Source organism: Prinia subflava, chromosome 2, assembly GCF_021018805.1.
Source record: "Prinia subflava isolate CZ2003 ecotype Zambia chromosome 2, Cam_Psub_1.2, whole genome shotgun sequence".
NCBI classification, from domain to species: Eukaryota; Metazoa; Chordata; class Aves; order Passeriformes; family Cisticolidae; genus Prinia; species Prinia subflava.
Genome location: NC_086248.1, coordinates 9,871,805 through 9,891,098, shown reverse-complemented (window position 1 = coordinate 9,891,098; position 19,294 = coordinate 9,871,805). Strand labels below are relative to the sequence as shown.

General features: G+C 36.5%; 1 protein-coding gene across 1 annotated transcript in view; it reads right to left on the bottom strand.

Moving 5' to 3' along the window:
• WDR35 (WD repeat domain 35) overlaps nucleotides 1-19,294 on the bottom strand; it is a 41,409-nt gene that overhangs the window by 20,265 nt on the left and 1,850 nt on the right. Inside the window, exons 4-11 of the mRNA XM_063424478.1 lie at nucleotides 18,252-18,344; nucleotides 17,041-17,169; nucleotides 16,691-16,824; nucleotides 14,914-15,079; nucleotides 14,672-14,817; nucleotides 12,516-12,641; nucleotides 9,814-9,999; nucleotides 7,115-7,175 (exon numbers count right to left, since the gene is read on the bottom strand). Coding sequence (XP_063280548.1) covers nucleotides 7,115-7,175; nucleotides 9,814-9,999; nucleotides 12,516-12,641; nucleotides 14,672-14,817; nucleotides 14,914-15,079; nucleotides 16,691-16,824; nucleotides 17,041-17,169; nucleotides 18,252-18,344 — 1,041 coding nt within the window. The remainder of the gene's footprint in view (nucleotides 1-7,114; nucleotides 7,176-9,813; nucleotides 10,000-12,515; nucleotides 12,642-14,671; nucleotides 14,818-14,913; nucleotides 15,080-16,690; nucleotides 16,825-17,040; nucleotides 17,170-18,251; nucleotides 18,345-19,294) is intronic.

The following is a 19,294-nucleotide window of genomic DNA, read 5'->3' as shown; positions in this document are numbered from 1 at the left end:
AAACATGAGAATCTCCTGATCTGTGAGGGAATAAGGTTTGCTCAAATCACAACATTTTTGTACTAAGCCTCATATTTGGACTCAATCAACATGTGAGTACTCGTGGTGCAAGACAATGTTAAACCACATTGCCATGTCAACATCTGAAGCTGTGGGCATTCCTCCACTCACAAGGTGACTCCTCCTTTGATTTACAGCTTCCACGGAGCCTAAACTTACTCATTTGTGCACACCTTGAAATACCTGAGTCTGGGAAAAAACGTTGTTCACATAAGGTCTGTTGTGATCCAGAAACAAGATGGCAAAGCATTCATGCTTTATCCAGGGGAATACAATCAATTAGGCATTTTATGAACCTAAGCCTAAAGTGATTGTTACTGCCAAAAAGCACATACACACCAACCCCTGACACATTTTCCTGCCACTTCTTTCATATCAGCTCTAGCAGCAGCTGGACAACAGAGTAAGTTGGATCAGTTCATTCATCTAACTGACCTCAAAATTAAATAAATAAAAGATTACATTAAGTTGGATTAAAGAGAAAATCACAAATGCTGGAACAGGCAGGAATGAGCAGCCAGCACAGAGGGCAGGGCCTTCCCTTCTTTGCAACAGCAGGCTCAGCAATGATTGGATTTAAGCCAAATGTGAAATTGCAGGGCACAGCGCACAGACACAATCATCAGGATCAAATCCATGCAAAGCCACATCTGGAAGAGCAGCATCTCCATAAGGGAACTGATTCTTTTAGAGAATTGCCTGTATAACTTCAACAATTGCATAAAAGTAGTACATATGGCATTTTTTCTACAACTGCTTTAGCATTTTATATTGGTCAGTCATTGAACAAGAAATCACAAACAGAAAAGTCTGTGGAAGAAGAAACTCAAATCCAAATTGGACTGGACATTATAAAACATTTCTTTAGACAGGGGGCAGTCACACATTGGAACAGTTTCCTGGAGAGGTGGTCAGTGCCCCAAGCCTGTCAGTGTTTGAGGCATTTGGACAACGCCTTTAGCACATGCTTTTGGTCAGCCTGGAGTGATCCTGGGCTGGCTGATGCTTGTCAGTCCCCTCCAACTGAAAGCATTCCATTCCACCTTCTCACCTCAGAGCCTTCCACACTGGGCTTGCTCTGCTCCTAAGATATTTTCCTTCTTGACTGCATAACAGCATAAATTCAACATGAGGGAAGGATGTCCTAGCCACTCCAAGTTTGGGCTGTTGCTGGGCAGAGAAGGAAAGAATGGGATTTGTCATTTCCTAGGAAAGACAATATGCTCATTTCAATCCCTTCAGGCTGAGGAAGATCTAGAATCCCTTTCCAAGCAGCTGGTTTAACTACTTAAATTTCCTTTAGTGCAGGGAAATACCATCTCATACAGCAGCACTGATTTACCAGCAGGTGCTGCTCACCTGAGCATCAGTGCCCTTCACAGAACCTGTGCTCTGACTACTAAGCAGAGAGAAATGCAAGCACCTAAAATCTAACAGAGGCAAAAGATTTGGACATTCCTCTGCTCAGCAGCTTTCCATTCTTAACATGTAAACTTCTTAGACTGTTGAGTTCTAACTGCTGGTTTTGCAGATACGCAACTTCAGTATTAGTGTCTTAATGTTTCATTTTCAGACACTGAAAATATGTGGGGAAAACACTGAAACAGGTGCTTTACTTTTCAGGTGCTGACCAAATACTGAAAAGGACTAAAGAAACCATCCCATCAAAACAACTTCAACATGTGAAACAACTGCCCTTTAAATTCTTTCTGGCTCTCCTTTCTCTTCTCACCTCATTTCTCTTCACTATTCCTTCATACAGCCTCCTCCCTGAAGGAAATAAACTTTCTTTCCTATATACCCAGGAATCTCAAATAACCTTCTACAATGTCTGCATTTCATCCACACACACTCCATCTCACTTCAAAGCTGTTAGAAAACACCTGCTTCAGTGTCTAATCTTCTTGTAAAAATACAGACAGAAATCAAACTTAATGCATGACTACATTACTTCACCACATGAAAAGGCTGAGACACTTTCTAGTCTGTGAGATAGGATATACAAACAAGAAAGACAAGTAATCCCACCTAAATGTGATGGAAAGGAAGCAATCTGACAGACACAATACTAAACTGTTGTTTTCAAACAAGTCTGTTACAGGCTGTTCCTGCAAAACTGGAATGTACTTAGTCTAATCAATAAATCTACCTAATTTTAGAGCTTGATTCAAGTATCTCTATGAGCATTGGCTCACAAATGAAAGAACATGTCAGGAAACAGCAGGGACAACTGAACATGTTGGGACATATGGGACACCTCATGAACAACTACAGTTTACGGAACATAAATATTCAAAATCCATTACAATTTACATTAAAAGGATCAACTAAGTAACAGCAATTCAAGTGCTTTTCACATGTAGTTCAGTCATCCCTGTTAAGGCATCCAGGAGGGAGGAAAGACACCTGGGCATGACTCCAGCTCTGCCTTTAATCCACCTGTATATTGGTCAGGCTGTTGTATTCATTTCACTGGGTGCTAACACACGCTTGAAAGATAACTCAACACTTCACTGTCAGTGCTCCTAAACACATGTAAGAAGATGATATAATCCAGCCTGAGTGACCTTTTCTTAGCAGATACCATCTGTTGTGTTTCCATTAAAAAGATATTATATAACAAGATATTTAACCTTCTGTAGTTTATATTTAGTTATTCATCACAGGACTTTGACAGAAAGCCTGTGAGCCTGTAAAACAAGCACAGAAGACACTGTGTTGGTTAATTTTTGTACCAGAGTAGGATGGAACGCAGTAATGTTAGACAATGAAGAAAAGAGTAATTTATGGGCTAGCAAACATGAGCTATTGTGAAGGGCCTCAAACACAAGGCACAGGAAGCAGGGGAAGCAAAATGCCTTTGGACAAAACAAAAAGCAATATGAGGAACAGCTGAAAGTGTAACCAGACATCAATGTCTAAAGAAAGCTGAAGTGATGGCCCTTCTTCAGATAATGACTGATTAATTCTTTATTGCCATCATTAACACAGACAAGCATTAGAAAGCTTATGACAATTAAAAATTCAACAGAATAAAGGAAATAAGCACTTCTTTTTTTAAGCCTTACTTGAGCTACTACTGGCTTAGAGCCCAACAACGTAAGATTTACATCTCCTGAGGGTGAATCAAACATGTCACAATTACTTTGTTATTAGGAGATTAATAGCACTTTGTTGAAACAGTATTATAAAATATTATAAATTGACAATTCAGACAAATTGTGTCTTAACACACATTCTCAAATACATTATTTAAATGCTCTGTCAGCTACTTAGCATCCCTACATAAGCAGACTTTTTTCTCCACTATCCACCTCCTACCAGGACAAAGTTCAAGAGGCTTTGCCCAAGAGGCCTGCAAGGCACCTATGTCTCAAGGAGGACTAAATCCTTTATGTTCAGTACAGCTCCAGCTGATTCTTGTTCCAGCCAGGGGCGGTCTAGGAATCACAGAGTCTGTTCAATTTGCAGTAACTACAGCCCGTCAAAAAATATAGTTTAGACTCGTGGTAGTGAAGAAAAGGCAGGAGCACACAGATACCAACTGGTCTGTTGAGGACATTCTACAACATAAGAAATCATTTTTTCACCAGCATTTATGAAAATCAAATAAAGTAACAACCTAAGTGTATTTAAGCTACTCTGAAAAATGGCACTTAGAAGTCTGAAACAAGTACAACACTTCAAAACAAAAATTACTTAACTTTTTATGGACAGAACTTTATGCAACAATTTATTAGTTTACTAAAAGAAAATAACCTGAAAATTTGTATTAGTAGAAAGAAAAAGGGAAAAAAAGAATTTTACAAACAGATAATAGCATTTTTCATAAGTCAGTAACATCGGTCCAATTATCTTGAGATAAGTTAATTTTACTTTTTAACTGCTTATTTCTTAAAACTATTAATAATGATTCTCACCAGATAATTGATTTAATGCTGATTTTCCTCCTTTATAAACAGACCAAAAGGACAATGATTTTGTTAGAAATCATGTATCAACTGGAATCTTAGAAGAATGTTCAGAAAGCTCTCCTGCCCTTAAGGTTTTACAAGGTCTTCTCTCTCTATTGACTTCTGCAAGGCCAGACAGCTGCTTAAGTTCAGCATGTTGTCAAACTGGAACAATTACAGTTCCTACTGCCAAGAAGCTCCAACTGTGATAAACAGCATGATATACTGTAGAATAGGACCTTGAGTATGTACAGCTGTCAACCTCTCACACCAATTGACCTTATGTTGTAAGTATTTCTAGTTGTTCTATAAAGCTGCATTTCCAAATGTTACAAAAAGAGGAAAGTAACTATGATGAAACCAGCACAATGTGTTCCAAAAGAGTTGCATTTATAGGCATTTACTTTTTACTTGTACCATCAATCCCTTCTGCAAATTTGGAGAGCAAACTTTAAAGGAGTCTTACAGGATTTAAAGAAGATTGAATCTTTGGCTGTGTTTACCATACAGCAATGAAAGACTCGCTTGTAATGTTTTAACTAATGAGGCTACAGAAATTTTTCAGGACTCAAAAATGTAAATATTCCTAACCTCAGGTATCTGTCCATCCAGAAGGCTGAAAGCTGTAATGCCCAGCATTTTCACAAATGAACTCACTCTAGGAAAGAGCATTGTAAATCTATGCACTAAACAGGTCATCCAGTACTGTAGGGAACAGCAGCAGACTGCAGAAAGCCTCCTTAGGCTAAAGGAAGAAATGGCTTGATCTTTTTAGCACAATTCAAGTCAGTTGGAATAACAATAGCATTTTTCAATTAAATAGCCTTTCTTTTTAAGTGTTCCCAGTTACTGAAAAAGATTATTTTCTTGTGTACAGGCAGCTGTAGGAGATGGGTCATACTGGCAGAATCATAAAGAAACCTTTGTTTATAATGTAAATAAAACTCTCACAGACAGATTCAGAAAGTTCACATAACCAGAAAAATGCAAAGCAAAGAGTTTAAATGCAAAGTTAGAGGTGTACATGCAAAGCTAATTTTAACTGAGTGGGATTTATCTCACCTAATTTTAGACATCTGTGACAGAGATGAGCTGACTGCCCTGGGCTTCTTCATACCCAGTGGAGAGCAGGAAGAGCCCCTTCATGAATGATTCACTCACCTAATTTTAGATGTCAGCTGCAGGAAGGAGAAGAACTACTCCCTCTGAGTCCCTGAACCCTCCTCCCACCACCCCAATCCCACCTGCCCCGTGAGTCCAGGAAACCAGTGGGCACACTCAGTGTGGACATCTGATCAGGAGAGGAGACAGGACAGGGACAGAACAGGCACCCAGCCCACAGCACTATTACCCCTCACATCATCTAACTTCATGCGATTCTGGTTTGGGGTTAGGTTTTTCATTTTAGGTGGTGGATTTTTTGGCAGGGGGCATTGTTTGGTTGTTTTGTTGATGTTTTTTTCTTCCAGTTTTGGTAAAATTTTTGGTATTGAACCTCCTAGACATTATTCCTTAAGATTCTGATATGGCCACTCCATTGGAAAAGGTGGCAAGAGGACATCAAAGGGACAGAAACAGAAATCACAAGACTAAAACTACCACAATATTTCATAAACTTTCCACAGGACAAAGTAGTCAAACTCATTCATCAGAGCATACTCTTCATTTTAATTATGACCTACAATATAAGGCATGAATTTCAAAATATATGTATGACTCACAACTGATTTCCTCCTGCTATCACTGAAAAACTGAAGTTAGAAAATGATACTTATAACTTAGTTAATATATAATAACAAATGAAACCATTTAGAAGCCCTGGTTGAGGAAAATAGTAACTTATGATCTCGATTATTTCTAGTCTTTGGTTGAAGTTTTTCCCACCTATATTCTTCTGTGAATTGTTGCTACTTCCTTGCTCAATAGTTCTTCATCTTCCTTTCCTCATAATTTCTATCTTACCAAACTTTGCTAGACACTTTACTCATCAGTTTTATCAGAGAGAATGGCTGTTTGGTGTTTAATATTAACACCAAGCATTAGCAGTATGGCTTAAAACTAACTTCTCTACTGAGACTAATTTAGCCAGAAAAGTTTCTTTTTGCAGAAACAATACAACAGTGGCTCTAGAAGGCAATTTACATAAAAAACCCCATGAGGTTTCTTGTCATAATAGATTCTTCCCTCTCATTCAAAAGCAAATAACTTTTTTATAAATTTCAATAAATAAATAAATTTAAATAAGTTATTTAGCCTTTCAACAAAACAGGAGAGTTAATCAAAGAATCAAGGTTCAAACAGAAAACTGTAAACAGGGTTCACAGTCCCTATTCTGAATCCAAAATTCAGATCTATTTGGGTAACAAACCAAAAATAAAGCAAAAACCTGAACAAATAAAAGTGGATTCATTAGCCAAAAAACTGATTAATTTGTCAGATTGTCTACAGTTCCCTCATCTGTTTAAAGGGAAAACAATCAATGATCTTTATTCTCAAGCAAAAATCACAGGAAACAGTGGTTTGCAATGTTCTGTACCACACCTGCAGCAAACAAGCAGTAGGGAAAGCCTGGAATTCAGCACTTGTTAGGATTTGGGAGTGTTTTTATACTTGTGTTATAATCCACTGATTTTTTTTTTAATTGAATTTTAATTTGTAATCTGAAACTACTTAGATAAAACAATTGTAAGGAAGATAAGGAAAAGATACTATCAACACTGAAACACAAGAAATGGATGCTTAAATTACTTGGGAAGCAACAAGTTTTTTTTAAATAAAGTCCAAATCAAATTTTTTCACCTCCTCTGATACAACTGGACCTTTTCAAAACACATTTTGTTAAAAAGAAGTTGAATGACCACTATTGTGAAGGAAAATCTGAATAACCAAAAGACATCCATTTAAAAAAAGAAATAAAGAAAAGCTGCAATTTTTAAAAATTCTCTTATCCAATAGTTTGCATTAACTGGAAGAATCAGTTTAAGCTTAGCCAATTTGACAAGGAATGTTACTGGTTTTATAAGCCATTATCTTTATTAACAGATAACAAACAGGTCAATTCCAACACAAATTACAGAATAAGACTATTGCAAGCTGCTTACCAACATCAATATATTTGGGGTCCAAGGGTGTGCCAATAGAATTGCAGAGAACCAGCACATACTGTAGGAAATAAAAGCAAGTGTCATTACTACCACACCTTCTGTAGATCATAGTACATGGTTTGCTGTGAAGGTGCATCTCATAACCCGTGCCACACATTCTAATGCTCACCAGCAACAGAGAACACAGAGACCATGACTGCAGCAAATACAGAGCAGCACAGGCATGAGAGTAATGAGCTATTTGCCAATTAGCACCATAAATTAACAACAAGCACAAAACAGGCAAGTAACCAGCTTATGCATGGGAGCAAATCTACCAGACAAAATCCAACAAGCAGGAGGTACCACGAGCACATCTACAGACAACACTTGGGCAAGACAGGCAGCATCTCCCCTGCTGCTGTGTGAGGCACACGCTGCACTGCATTTACACCACTGACCCAGGGACTGAACTCTCAACAGATGCTCAAGCAAAAGATAATCTGATAAACCCCCAGCAGGTAGGATCTTTGTTCTAGCCTTTGCAGATCTCTACCTCCTTGAAGCTCCAAGAGGGAACAGTGTGGGGAGAATTGTCAATAAGGCTGTCCCTCTGCCCTGCAGTATCACAGGTACTACAGAAGAGATGAGGGGTTTTTTTAGGATTTATTGTAACCTTCTTGTAATCTCACTCAGAAAGGCTTTAATAGCACAGTTACCTCAGTGATTGGGCTGTTAAATTCAGGAAGATGAAATACATAACAATTCACTAGACACTAATGCTTAGTTGTTGTAGTTTATGTATTTATTTCTCCAGATCTAAATCACGATTAAGTATCTTAATGATTATTTCATAGGGAAATGCCTTGAATGAGAAGTGTGGAAATTAAGGAGCAACTTTTACTGTCAAGTCTTTAAACTTAAAATAAATAAAATATACACGGCTACCAAAATGTGAATTACCCAAGAGCCATTACCCTGACTCTCCAGGAAATGAAAGATAATTAATTTTTCATGGCTCTTTCACCTCCTGAACAATCCATGTAATTGTGGTAGCAGACTACAGTAACAGTACAGCTACCCTTTTCAACTGATAGATTGACATCTTATTCATGACATAAGAGCAGCTCAGTTCAGCTTTTCATCTACCATATAAACTTCATTCTTTTAAAGAAAAAGAACTGAACATGGATTTCTTTTCATTGATTTTTTTTCTGGTTTGGCCACCAATAAGTACAAAATAGTATTTTTATTTCTTTGTTCATGAGTTAAACTTTCTGCCAGTATTCTCAAAATTCTATTTTCAAAAAAATATGTTGTGCCTCTGCCTTTGTAGGAACACACACATGGCTTTTTAAGCTCTCTGTTTTTTATTTCCATAATGTTTACATTAATTCTTCTCTGGTAAATTATCCCCACATTCAGTCTACAATAAATTTCTCTTTTATGCCCTTTCTAGGCATTTCTGAGACTCCAAGTCAGCAGATCAGAGCCTGTTTAGGAGTAATGGAGTAACAAACAGTATCCAAGACAGCTCCTATGACCCACATTGGGTGGTGCCAGGGCAGGGAATTTCCACTGTCTGATTTATCCAGCCTCGTTACAAATATCAACATAAAGTCCTTCTTAACTTACTGACACATCTACTTGCAATATCTTTAAACAGGTCCTGCTGAATTAAAGTCTTTTTTTTTTCTCCCATTATATATTGCTGTAAATTCTGCCATTTTGAAATCACAAATCTAATGACCAAAATGTCTTGTAAACCATATCAGTTTTTCAGACAACTCTAATTAACCGCTACGCATAGGCCTATGCACTTCATTTCCTAAAACCTGGCAACTCACAGTGTTAACACTTACACTGGAGCCATTTCAAAACAAATGAAAGGTCCTTACTATCTGTAATTTTCAAGTGCTAAAATTAAATCTCTTATTTATGCTCAACAGAGTTACACTAAGTCTCTCTACTGTTTGTTTCCTCCTTTAAAATTACAATTCAGGAAAAAATGATTTTATTGCACTCAACTTCACCAAACGTTTATGGCCATATATCCTATGTTTTCAGTCCATATGACAGTATACCATTTATAGCACAATGAAGCAAAGCAGCACAAAGCATGTTTGGGGTTTTTTACCATGCCACCAAATGACTCTGTCTCATGCTCCTCCTTTGTAAGCAACATATAAGTGATACAGAAAATAATTCTGAAGTGATTACAAAAGAAAAATCATGTAACAGTATCACACTTACTGAACTTACTGAATTTATTAACCAAAGGATACACTGATCAATGTGATTACATATAAAATAAATTAATAAACAAAGCAGTTTGCAGTAAACTGTAATTTATATCTCCTAAAAAAAGCCCCTTTTTTCCATTTTTGACTGATGGAATATTCATTACCATTCTGATGCTTTAACCCTGTCTCTGGAGAACTATTCCAAATATTTCTAAAGAAACATTAATCTGGAAGGCTGCAGTTTTTATTGGGTTACTAATGGCTACAATGAGTTGATCTGTAGATGCAGTTAATCAGCTACTTTATTGTTTGTTGAGATTCTGTTTCTAAACACTGAGCCCATTCATGCCATCCTCTCAAATGACAACTGACACAACTCTAAGGCAGATTCAGACTTTCATATTTCCTCTTATTCGGCTGCAAAGAACTGACGTGGAACAGAGCATTTCAAGTGATAATTAAGACAGATTTTACCTGAGGCTGATTTTCATCTGCTTTAGTTGCTAAAACACAGAAGTCCCCGTAAGTTGTTATGGAAATAAGGCCCTTGACATATTTCACATATTTCTCGTTGTTTTTTGTGTCCCAGAAGACCACACAGCACTCTGGGCGATCCACTCGGGTATAGGCATAAACAACAGTATTGGAACAGTAGCCCCACTGCCAAGAAAGACAATGTTGATAAAACCAATCAGAAATTGCAAGAACTCAATAATGCATTGTTCCAGCCATGAAATGAAGAGTTTATTTCATTTACACAATTAGTATTTAATATTTCTTACCTGTCAAGTGACCAAATGATTTATTATGAGAACATAGTTCACATAATAACATACTGGAATAATATTAAACTGGCAAAAGAAGCTTTTCTATCACAGCATAACTTCAAAACTGAAGGATCAACCTTGAAATGTGACAAGACCTCACTCTGCCTTGTTTCTTTCTTGTTCAGCAGGTATACAGGTATATTTATACACTTCAGCAGGTATTCAGAAATACCCACTGTGATGATGGTTTTTGCCATGAAAATACTTGATTTGTGACAACTGATTTGAAAACCCAAAGTTCATTTCCCAAAGGAAATATAATAAATACCTTAAAGAATGCAATTCCAGAAGCAGACCAAAAAAAGCAATTATATAGGAGCACTGTAATAACTCACACCACCCTTCCATATTAGTACCATGAGAAAACCCCTGCCTCCCAGAAGAATGTAATAATTCTTGTAACAAGTAGGAGAAAGGGCAAAAAGGCAAAAGAAATGGAATATACATATGAGGATGCATTTTATTGCATTCAACTGATTTAAAGTACAGAATCTAATAATGAAAATCCTTTCTAATACAGCAGAAACAGAAAATATCTCAGAAAGGAGGTGAAGCTGTCAAATAAATGAAACATAAAGCAAAGCACTTTAAGATGATGATGTAATTGTAGAAAAACTAATAGAATTCTCTGCATCAGCATCTACTAGAGGAAGAGAAGAGAAAGGTTATTGCTGTTGGCAAGAGGGGTTCCTACACTCCTCAGGAAATGAAACAGAGATGATAAATTACAGCATCAACAGAAGAACTTCTAGAATAGACCTGCAGACTCTAAATTAGTATTACAAATCCATGCAAACTATGAATAGTTTAAAAAAAGATCAGCTCAATTCATAGTTTTTACTGTCATGTTAATTTAAAACCTCCTTTCTCTTATTATGGTTTATTGAAAAATAGAGGAAAATAGATTATTCAGTACATCAGTAATGTGATATTAACTCTTCATCTCCAGGTCATTAATTCCAATCCAGCCTAAGATAATTACAGCTTTGAATCACTTCCATTTAGTGACTGTCACCTTTTAGAATATGTAGTTCCTAGAAAGGAGATTATTATCCAAACACAGCAGAAGTATTCATTGAAAGAAAACATATATCATTGGCCATAAAAATATTTAACATTGCAGCAGAGTACACTACCAACATATTAAGAACTTATTTGCTGCAGAAATAAATTAACTTGAACATATCTCTTTCCTTTTCAGCTATGCAAAATGGAAAAAAATGAGCTTACACATGCAGTTTCCAAAACTAAAGTTTCAAAGTATTATTAATTTACAAGCTGTGCCAAATTTACAATCTTGAAATACACCTGGTCTCCTAGATACTGATGAGTTTAAGAAAAAGCAGCAGGCCTGTGTTCCAGCTGTTGCACATTGCCAGGATAAACATTAGGTAGCATTTCCTGCAAGACTAATTTCCAGCTCAGATTTCCAAAGTCTTTTGCAGAAGATTTACAACAAACTATTTGAAATTTCTTCCTCGTAGATTTGTGTTTACAACTCCCTGACCAATGGTTTTTCACAACCAAGTGGAAGAGTACATTTCAATATAGCTGCAGGATGTTCCTCACATTGTACTCTCTCTCTTTAATTACAGTGGCTACACACTGATAATGAAAGAACATGTCCTGTGCTGTGAAAAGAAGTATACAATATATACTGGGCAGTAATTGCTATTATTTGTTAAACCGTTAATTTCAGTGAAATAGCTCTAAAAAACCTTCTAAAAAAACTTCCTAAAAAAAACACCAAATGAAAAAACTCAGGAGGTAGACAAGATAAAACATTATTTAGAATTAGATGAATACACACTTCTAAGAAGTATATTGGGAGCTGAAATGTAAGCAGGAAGTACATCTATCAGGTTGCATTCAGTCCTATTGCTTTCAGGTGCCTACTCAACTTTCCTGGCTCAAATGAATAATTCACCACTAAAAAAATGTCAAGTAAGGCTCAAACAATTCCCATCATATGACTCAGCCCAACCTAACTAACCAAAGAGCAGTGAAAACACTGATTTAGGAGCCTTACCTAATGACATCCTCAGCTCCCACCAAATTTAGTGGTGCCCAGGTCTGCTTCCTTATTGTGCAAGTGAAACTCCAAATGCATTGCAAAGGCAATGAATAAATCACTGCATCACCAAGACAGACGCTCACATTCCACTAAAACTTCAGCTCAGTAGTGTTGACCAAGCTGCAATTTTAAGTTAAGCACTAATTTCATATACATACATATACACACACATAGTGTGTATGTGTATTAAAGCAAGCTACTTTTTCAACCTGATCAGAAAGAGAATAAGTAACAGGACACTTATTAATACAATTAAGTTTCACATTACTACATACCTTGTAATGTGGACGAATGTTTGCAAAATATATGTAATTATCAACAGCCAGTGCAATATTCAGTCCACCTCCCTCCCAGGACAAGGAGGATATCTGTTTGCCAGGAACTTTCAGTGTACGTAAGTGCTTGGTTAGAACAAGGAAAGAGAAAGATTCAAATTTATCACAGGAAAGACACTCTAATATAAATAAATGACAGTGTTGATAATAGGTGAAAAAAATCCTACAGATATTCTTTACAGTACCCTGTAAGAATTCTCAAATTGCAATACATATGCAAAGAAAGAGAGATATTTAAGGTGAACACCATAACGTGTTCTTTCACCTCAGCTTTGGTTTGCTGTGTTTTATTTCTCCAGAGAGGAACTACTAACAGGACTCAGTGATAGTTCAAGCTTGAAGAAATAAACAGTAGACGAAGAATGACAGTATAAACATTATTCCCTTTGGTTGGTTAATTTGAATCACCTTTATGATTTCAATCACAATTAAAACACAGCAGTAGTACTGATCCTGACATGCCTCAGAAGCTTCCCTGACACTGCAAGTGCATTAGTCAGTTCATGTACATGAATAGCTTAAACAAATAAAAACATATCCCTGCTCTATGTCAAGAGCATGCAATTAATTAGCTGCAGAGGTACTCATTTTCAGTGAGGCAATGGACATTTTCCTCTTCTCTATCCCCCTTCCAAAAGAATCTAAGAAAGGCAATTGGTACACTTCCCATCTTTATTTCAAATGTCTTTATTTTGCTGAAGAATTTTAAATTGAATGAAGGAAACAATTGAGAAAAAAAGTGTTTTCAAAAGCTATAACCTTAGTCCCACAGAGCACTTGTTTGTGGGTACCTTTTTAGTTGTAAATAGTATAAATTATGTAATAAAAGACAAACTTATTTACTATTTACTGTATGTTTTTGAATAATCTTAGACTTCAAAAAATATATTTTACTGAGTAGCACACTGATACTTATGGCCAGATCTAACTTTCCTTTTGATGGCAAAACTTTGTGCCTAAGGAAACTGCTACCAATGAATTTACACAGTTCAGTACCTATTTCATGCCTTTGATCAGATGCAAATACCAAGTGAAAATACCACTCACACATTATTCATGGAAAATGCCATCTTCCAAAAAGTAAAGTCCCCATCTGGGTATCAGAACTAGCACAAAACAATTCTAAGATGTGAAGAATTTACTTTTAAACACTAAATACAAAATCTGGAATGCCGGTTTCAGTTAATCCAAAGGACACCAGCAACCAGAGATGCAACATTATTGCCAATACCTTTGTTTCCCTTAAATACTTTCAACTAAGGCAACCCATACAAAAGATGTTGGATCTTAACCCCTTTCACAGCACAGCCCAGAGCTGGCCAGTACTTCTGCTGCACAAGGGACAAATTTCATCACACTCTGATACATAACACCAACTTAGGTATATTACCAAGAGGGAAAGGGGTATTACCTGGCAAGTCAAAGATAGCACAACAAAAATATATTGACCTGTTGTCTCTTAACTATCAAACATTTAATCTACTATAAAAAGAAGGATGGACAAAAAACATTTACAAAACAATTGCCCCAACAGCCAAATGAAGAAATTTAGAAAAAAATTTAGCTTTTCTGAGATTTTTAAGCCATTGCTTTTACTGTTACAGGATGCCTTTTTGCCAGTTTTACTGATTCCACAAAAAAGAGCAAATACCAAGTATTTCATACCAATACTCATTTGCTGCAGTATTTTCAGTTTCTAATCTAGAGATGTCCAGGTCTCTTACACAGCCACTGTAGAAAGACAAGTACCTCTGGACTTGATGCACAGATGTTGACATCTTGACTGCTGCCTGAGCTCCAAACTGCTTATCCTCTATAGTCTCATCTCAGGGATCTGGTGCTCAGAGTTAGGCTCCACACTTATCCTAGCATTAGTGTTTGGAGAGGCACTTGGATTTCCATGCTGGTCACTATGCCTCTGTTCTAAAAGGGCATGTGGTCCTGTTTCCAGAGCCGTGTGGATATCCCAGATGGATACCTCTGAGCACTAAACACTGTATTTGGGCATCCAAATTCTACCAGTAATGGCCTCATAGCAAAACATCATAAAATTTAGAAAGAAGAAAACCCCAAACATTTAGACCATATATTTTTACCTCACCAAAGGGAGTGTAGAACAGCACAACATTGACATCCTTATCTTCAGAAGCTGCTTTGAGGGAGCCTGCCACCGCCAGGACGCTTCCATTGGGGTTCCACTGAATACACACTACACTGATACCAGCGTCAATCAAAACAGGATCTAGTTTTGAAGGAATGAACACCAAGAATATCAACACTAGTAGATATCCTGGGCCAAGAGAAGCTCAGTAACTCGCACCCCACATTTTGTACTTACTGTAGTCATTCTCATCTCTCATTATCTGGCATCTCCCATTGTCATAGCAGATAGCAAGGCAAGGGCAGTTGGGTTCAATGTAGCCTTGGGTGCCGTGGTACCAGTGTATCCCAGCAATGCTGAAGGCTCCAGTCACGTTCACCAAACAACTCAGCTTCATTTTCACCTGCACAAGAATGGTTCATGAAAGTCACATACAACATGTTATTTAAAGAATTATTTATAGCTATACTGACACTTGCAAAAGACATCTAAGAAAAATTGTACTCCCATCCCAGGAAAAAATTTCAAGTTCTCAGAATTTTATGAGTTTGAAAAACTTCCTTATATAATCAAAGCCAGATTAGACATATGAAAACATATATTTTTTAACTACAAAGAAGAGCCCCAATGTTGGCATTTTCATTCTTTGAAAAGCAACCTAAAAACAAAGAAAACCAAAAACATAAAAAGGCCACCACTTACACATGTGCACATAGACACAAGAAACCCCCTGGAATGTTGCAAAAAAGAACTTTTGTTTCAAACCATTCCTGGGCACAATATTTTTAAAAAACAACAAAATAAACAACAACAATAACTAACAATAACAAAACAAAAAACCTCTTGTTTCCTTTTTCTTGACTAAAGTTTGCTAAATAACATATAAAAATAATTGGAAAAAGCTAGTGTCCAAATTAGAACACCAATTAAGATAACTTTTGCAAGAACTAGCCCAGAATACCTGGTAACATAAATAAGGGTTTGTCTGAAAGCTAAGAGTATTCCTGGATCAATTCCAAGAGGAATGCCAGGTAAGTTATGGGAGAGAGGGGAAGAGGGAGAGAGAGCACAGCCATACATGCTGTTGATACGGTGGGGGAAACAACAGCAAATTACTTAAAGAATTTCAATAATTTGTAGCAGTTGGAAATACCAGGACTCACACAGTGGGAAGAAAGACAGATATAGTGGGAGGATAAAGAAAAGAAAATAGGAAGGGTAGCAGATACTTTCTTAGGAAGGTAATGGAAAGGAGAAGAAAATTCACTGTATTAAGCATTTAAAAGTTAAGAACATGGTCCCAAATACACTGTTTTTAAAGTCAATGGTTTACTTAGCATTTTGTTATAGTAATGTTCCAATACTTTAAGTAAGTAAATAAAAAAATAAATAAATCTAGATTGCAGGAATTCAACAATATACTATAGCTATTTTCTTTTATTTTTCCACTCACTACCAGGTTTTCTCTAAAGAATGGGAGCAATAGGAAAATAAATTATTGGGTTTTTTTAAAAGCATGCTAATACTTTAAGAAGGAGAAGTTGTAAGAAGCCAATATCCTTTAAGCCAGTATTAGTTCCTCCAAATAATGAAAGGAGGAAAAAAACAACAGCTAAAAATTATTAAATCTGACCTATCATCACAAACATCTTTGGAAGTAAATATTTTCAGATGCCCTAAAGAGTTTCACTTAATTTCACCAGTCTGACCATTCCTACTTTCACATTTTCAATAACTATTGCAAGGCTGAAAGGCATTGTTGATAATGTGATAATCATTTAGCTACCAAAAAAGAAATAATTATAATAAAGAGCTGCAGAACTCTTGAATAAAAGCTCTGTGAAGAAGGTTGTCCAGTTCTCAGTAATGAAGTCCACCAGTTAAACAAACATGAAATAAATTAAGAGGAAGTGAGCTTTTAAGCCTGTTGAAGTCAATTATAGTCCTTAAATATAATAATTATTATATCCTGGTATTATAATTATAATCCTTAATTATACCACAATGAACTTACAATAAAATTTCCCTGACTGTCATAAATGTGAATCTCTCCATTTGCCATCCCAAAGAGTAAAACTCTGCTGTTGGAGGACCAGGCCACGTGGCACAGGTGGGTTCCTTTCAAGTCTTTTCCCCAAATGCGATTGCCTGGAACAAAACATTCACTGCACTTAAAAAATACACCACAAAATTAAAACCAGGATGCAAGTTACTGGTGTAAAAACTAAAACAGTTAAAGTCAAAGCAACAATTAATAAGTAACTATTAATTGTATTTACCTAGAGAAACAGAGCCACTGTGTATATAATACTACAAACAAATTTGTGTAATAGCAGAACAAGTAGTAGGGCTTAAAAATCTTACCATCCACTGATCCAACAATCACAGCTCCATCTTCATATACAATACAAATCTTCTGTCCATCAGCATTCCAGCTCATACTTCGAACCACTGATTTATTTCTGTTGTTAATCATCTCTTCATACCAAGTACCTATTAGCAGTGAAAGAAATTAGAGTTATACTTGTGATTTGATAAACCTCTAGAGGACTCAAGGTACAAGGTAATCACTGAACTGCCCCTTCAGTATAGTGTCCCCAAAAGACACAGACACAGTTACAGTGAAAGCCACTGTTCCCACACGAGCTGCTCATTTCCAAAGCAAGCTGTGAGGAATGAGGACTCAGAAAGGGGAGCCAAAGTCCAAGAGGGGCCCAACAGAAAGAGCTCTGTGCTTAAGTAATTTTAGAACTGACAATACAACAGGAAACATAAACAGAGGGAACAAGTGGCTTTGCTAGGAATAGGTAATAAGTAATTTACTGATTATTTTCCATAACTGAGAGATTATTTATGTGACAGTAGCCACCAAGTATCAGCCACAAAGACTTTTGTTCTTTACTCCTGAAATGAGACGAAGAGCTGAGATTTTACTTTTTTCCATTTTTCATTGAACTAAAATTGCCAAGAGAATAGGAAAACCCTTTACTTTCTTTTTCTTTCCCACATGTGTTGGAAAGTGGTTACCTTGACTGTGAGGTTTGCTGGCTTTCAAATGAATTCCAGTGAACCACAGTGTATGTGTGTGTGAAAGGGTCAAGAGCAATAAGAGATATAATTATAGTCATACACTGGTTAGTCATATTGGTTCATTACCTTAAACATTTCTAAAGATTGTTTTTATGAGAGTATTTAATTGATGCTTTATGCATTATGTTGTTAAGTTCTGGTAGTCTACTAACATGTTTATGCTCACTGCACAATATATTTTTCATATTGTATTCCAAGCAACAAAGACAAAAAATTTAGAGCAGTTTATCAAGCACGTGGCTAAGTACTGATATCTTCTCCTACGGTAGCTCTGCAGGACAAATGCTTTGTCACATATGACTACACTATAAAAAATACAGGCAAGTATTATAATAAAACTTGAAAATCATCTTTAAACTATTTTGCATTTACAATCTGCAAAATAAAAACTCAGAAAAAGAATTGTAAAAACTGCAGGTGAGGGGAAAAAAATATTTCTCATGGCACAGACTACAATCCCATCTCTAGTTTATCCTGCAGAATACCTCTGTACAGCATCCACACAATGATGAGGCCATTTTGATCGCTGGTAGTCAATTTTTGATACTGTTCATTCCACGTCACCACCTGCACAACACCTAGAAAGTGATAAAAAACTTTTTGGCATTTTTTAAGTAGTTAATAAAAAATACAATATCCAACTTAATCAACCTGAAGCTTTTCAGAAGTTTGCATTGCTGACTTTGATTTAATTGTAGGCTTCCTTCTGTGTCACTTATTTCCTCTTTCAAAATTCTGCTCAAGAGCTCCTTTTGCTTCTGTATGCACCCACTGGAGTAACACCCTCTCTAAATCCTGCTCAGTGTTGATTCCACACCCAAAACCCAAATCACGGTTCTGCAGTTTCTGACCACCTCTGACACTCTGGGACACTGACAAAACTTTACTGTTGTAGGAAGATTGGGAGTTTTGTTCCTCTTAGTAGTCTGAGCCTCACTATTGCTGCACTTTTAAAACAGAATCTCCCTGACAATTACCCAAAAGAGCACTGTACATACAAACCCTTCAGACCCTCAAGCTCCATAGGAGATCCCACTCATAAATATTTGAAAAGTCTTTGGACTTTTATCAGTTCCATACCGTAGATCAACTTGTATCACACTTTTTCCTGCCCTCACTGCTGGGTACCCATTTTCTCTGTATCCTTTCCATTTTTAGTGTTTCAGTCATGAACTTTACCAAGAGATGCAATCAAAGATATTCTGAATGTCAGGGATTTTTAAGGTAACAGTAATCTATTTCAGAACTGAAGACATCCATTCAAAGTATCTACTAAATCAATTCCTCAGAATTAATTTGTTGCAGTCCTATTTAATTAAGCACTTAAAATAACCTGACTCTTGGTAGATTTCAATTGCAAGTCCTCATAAAAAGTCTACTTCTTCAAATAATGCAAGGATTTTAGCATCTTCTTCATAACTCACTGTCCATGGGTGATGACCATTCCACATTTGTCATGTGAGAATTTAAGTCCTCCCTAATTTTGCTGCATTCAATTTTTACTTTCACATATTATACTTCTCCAGCT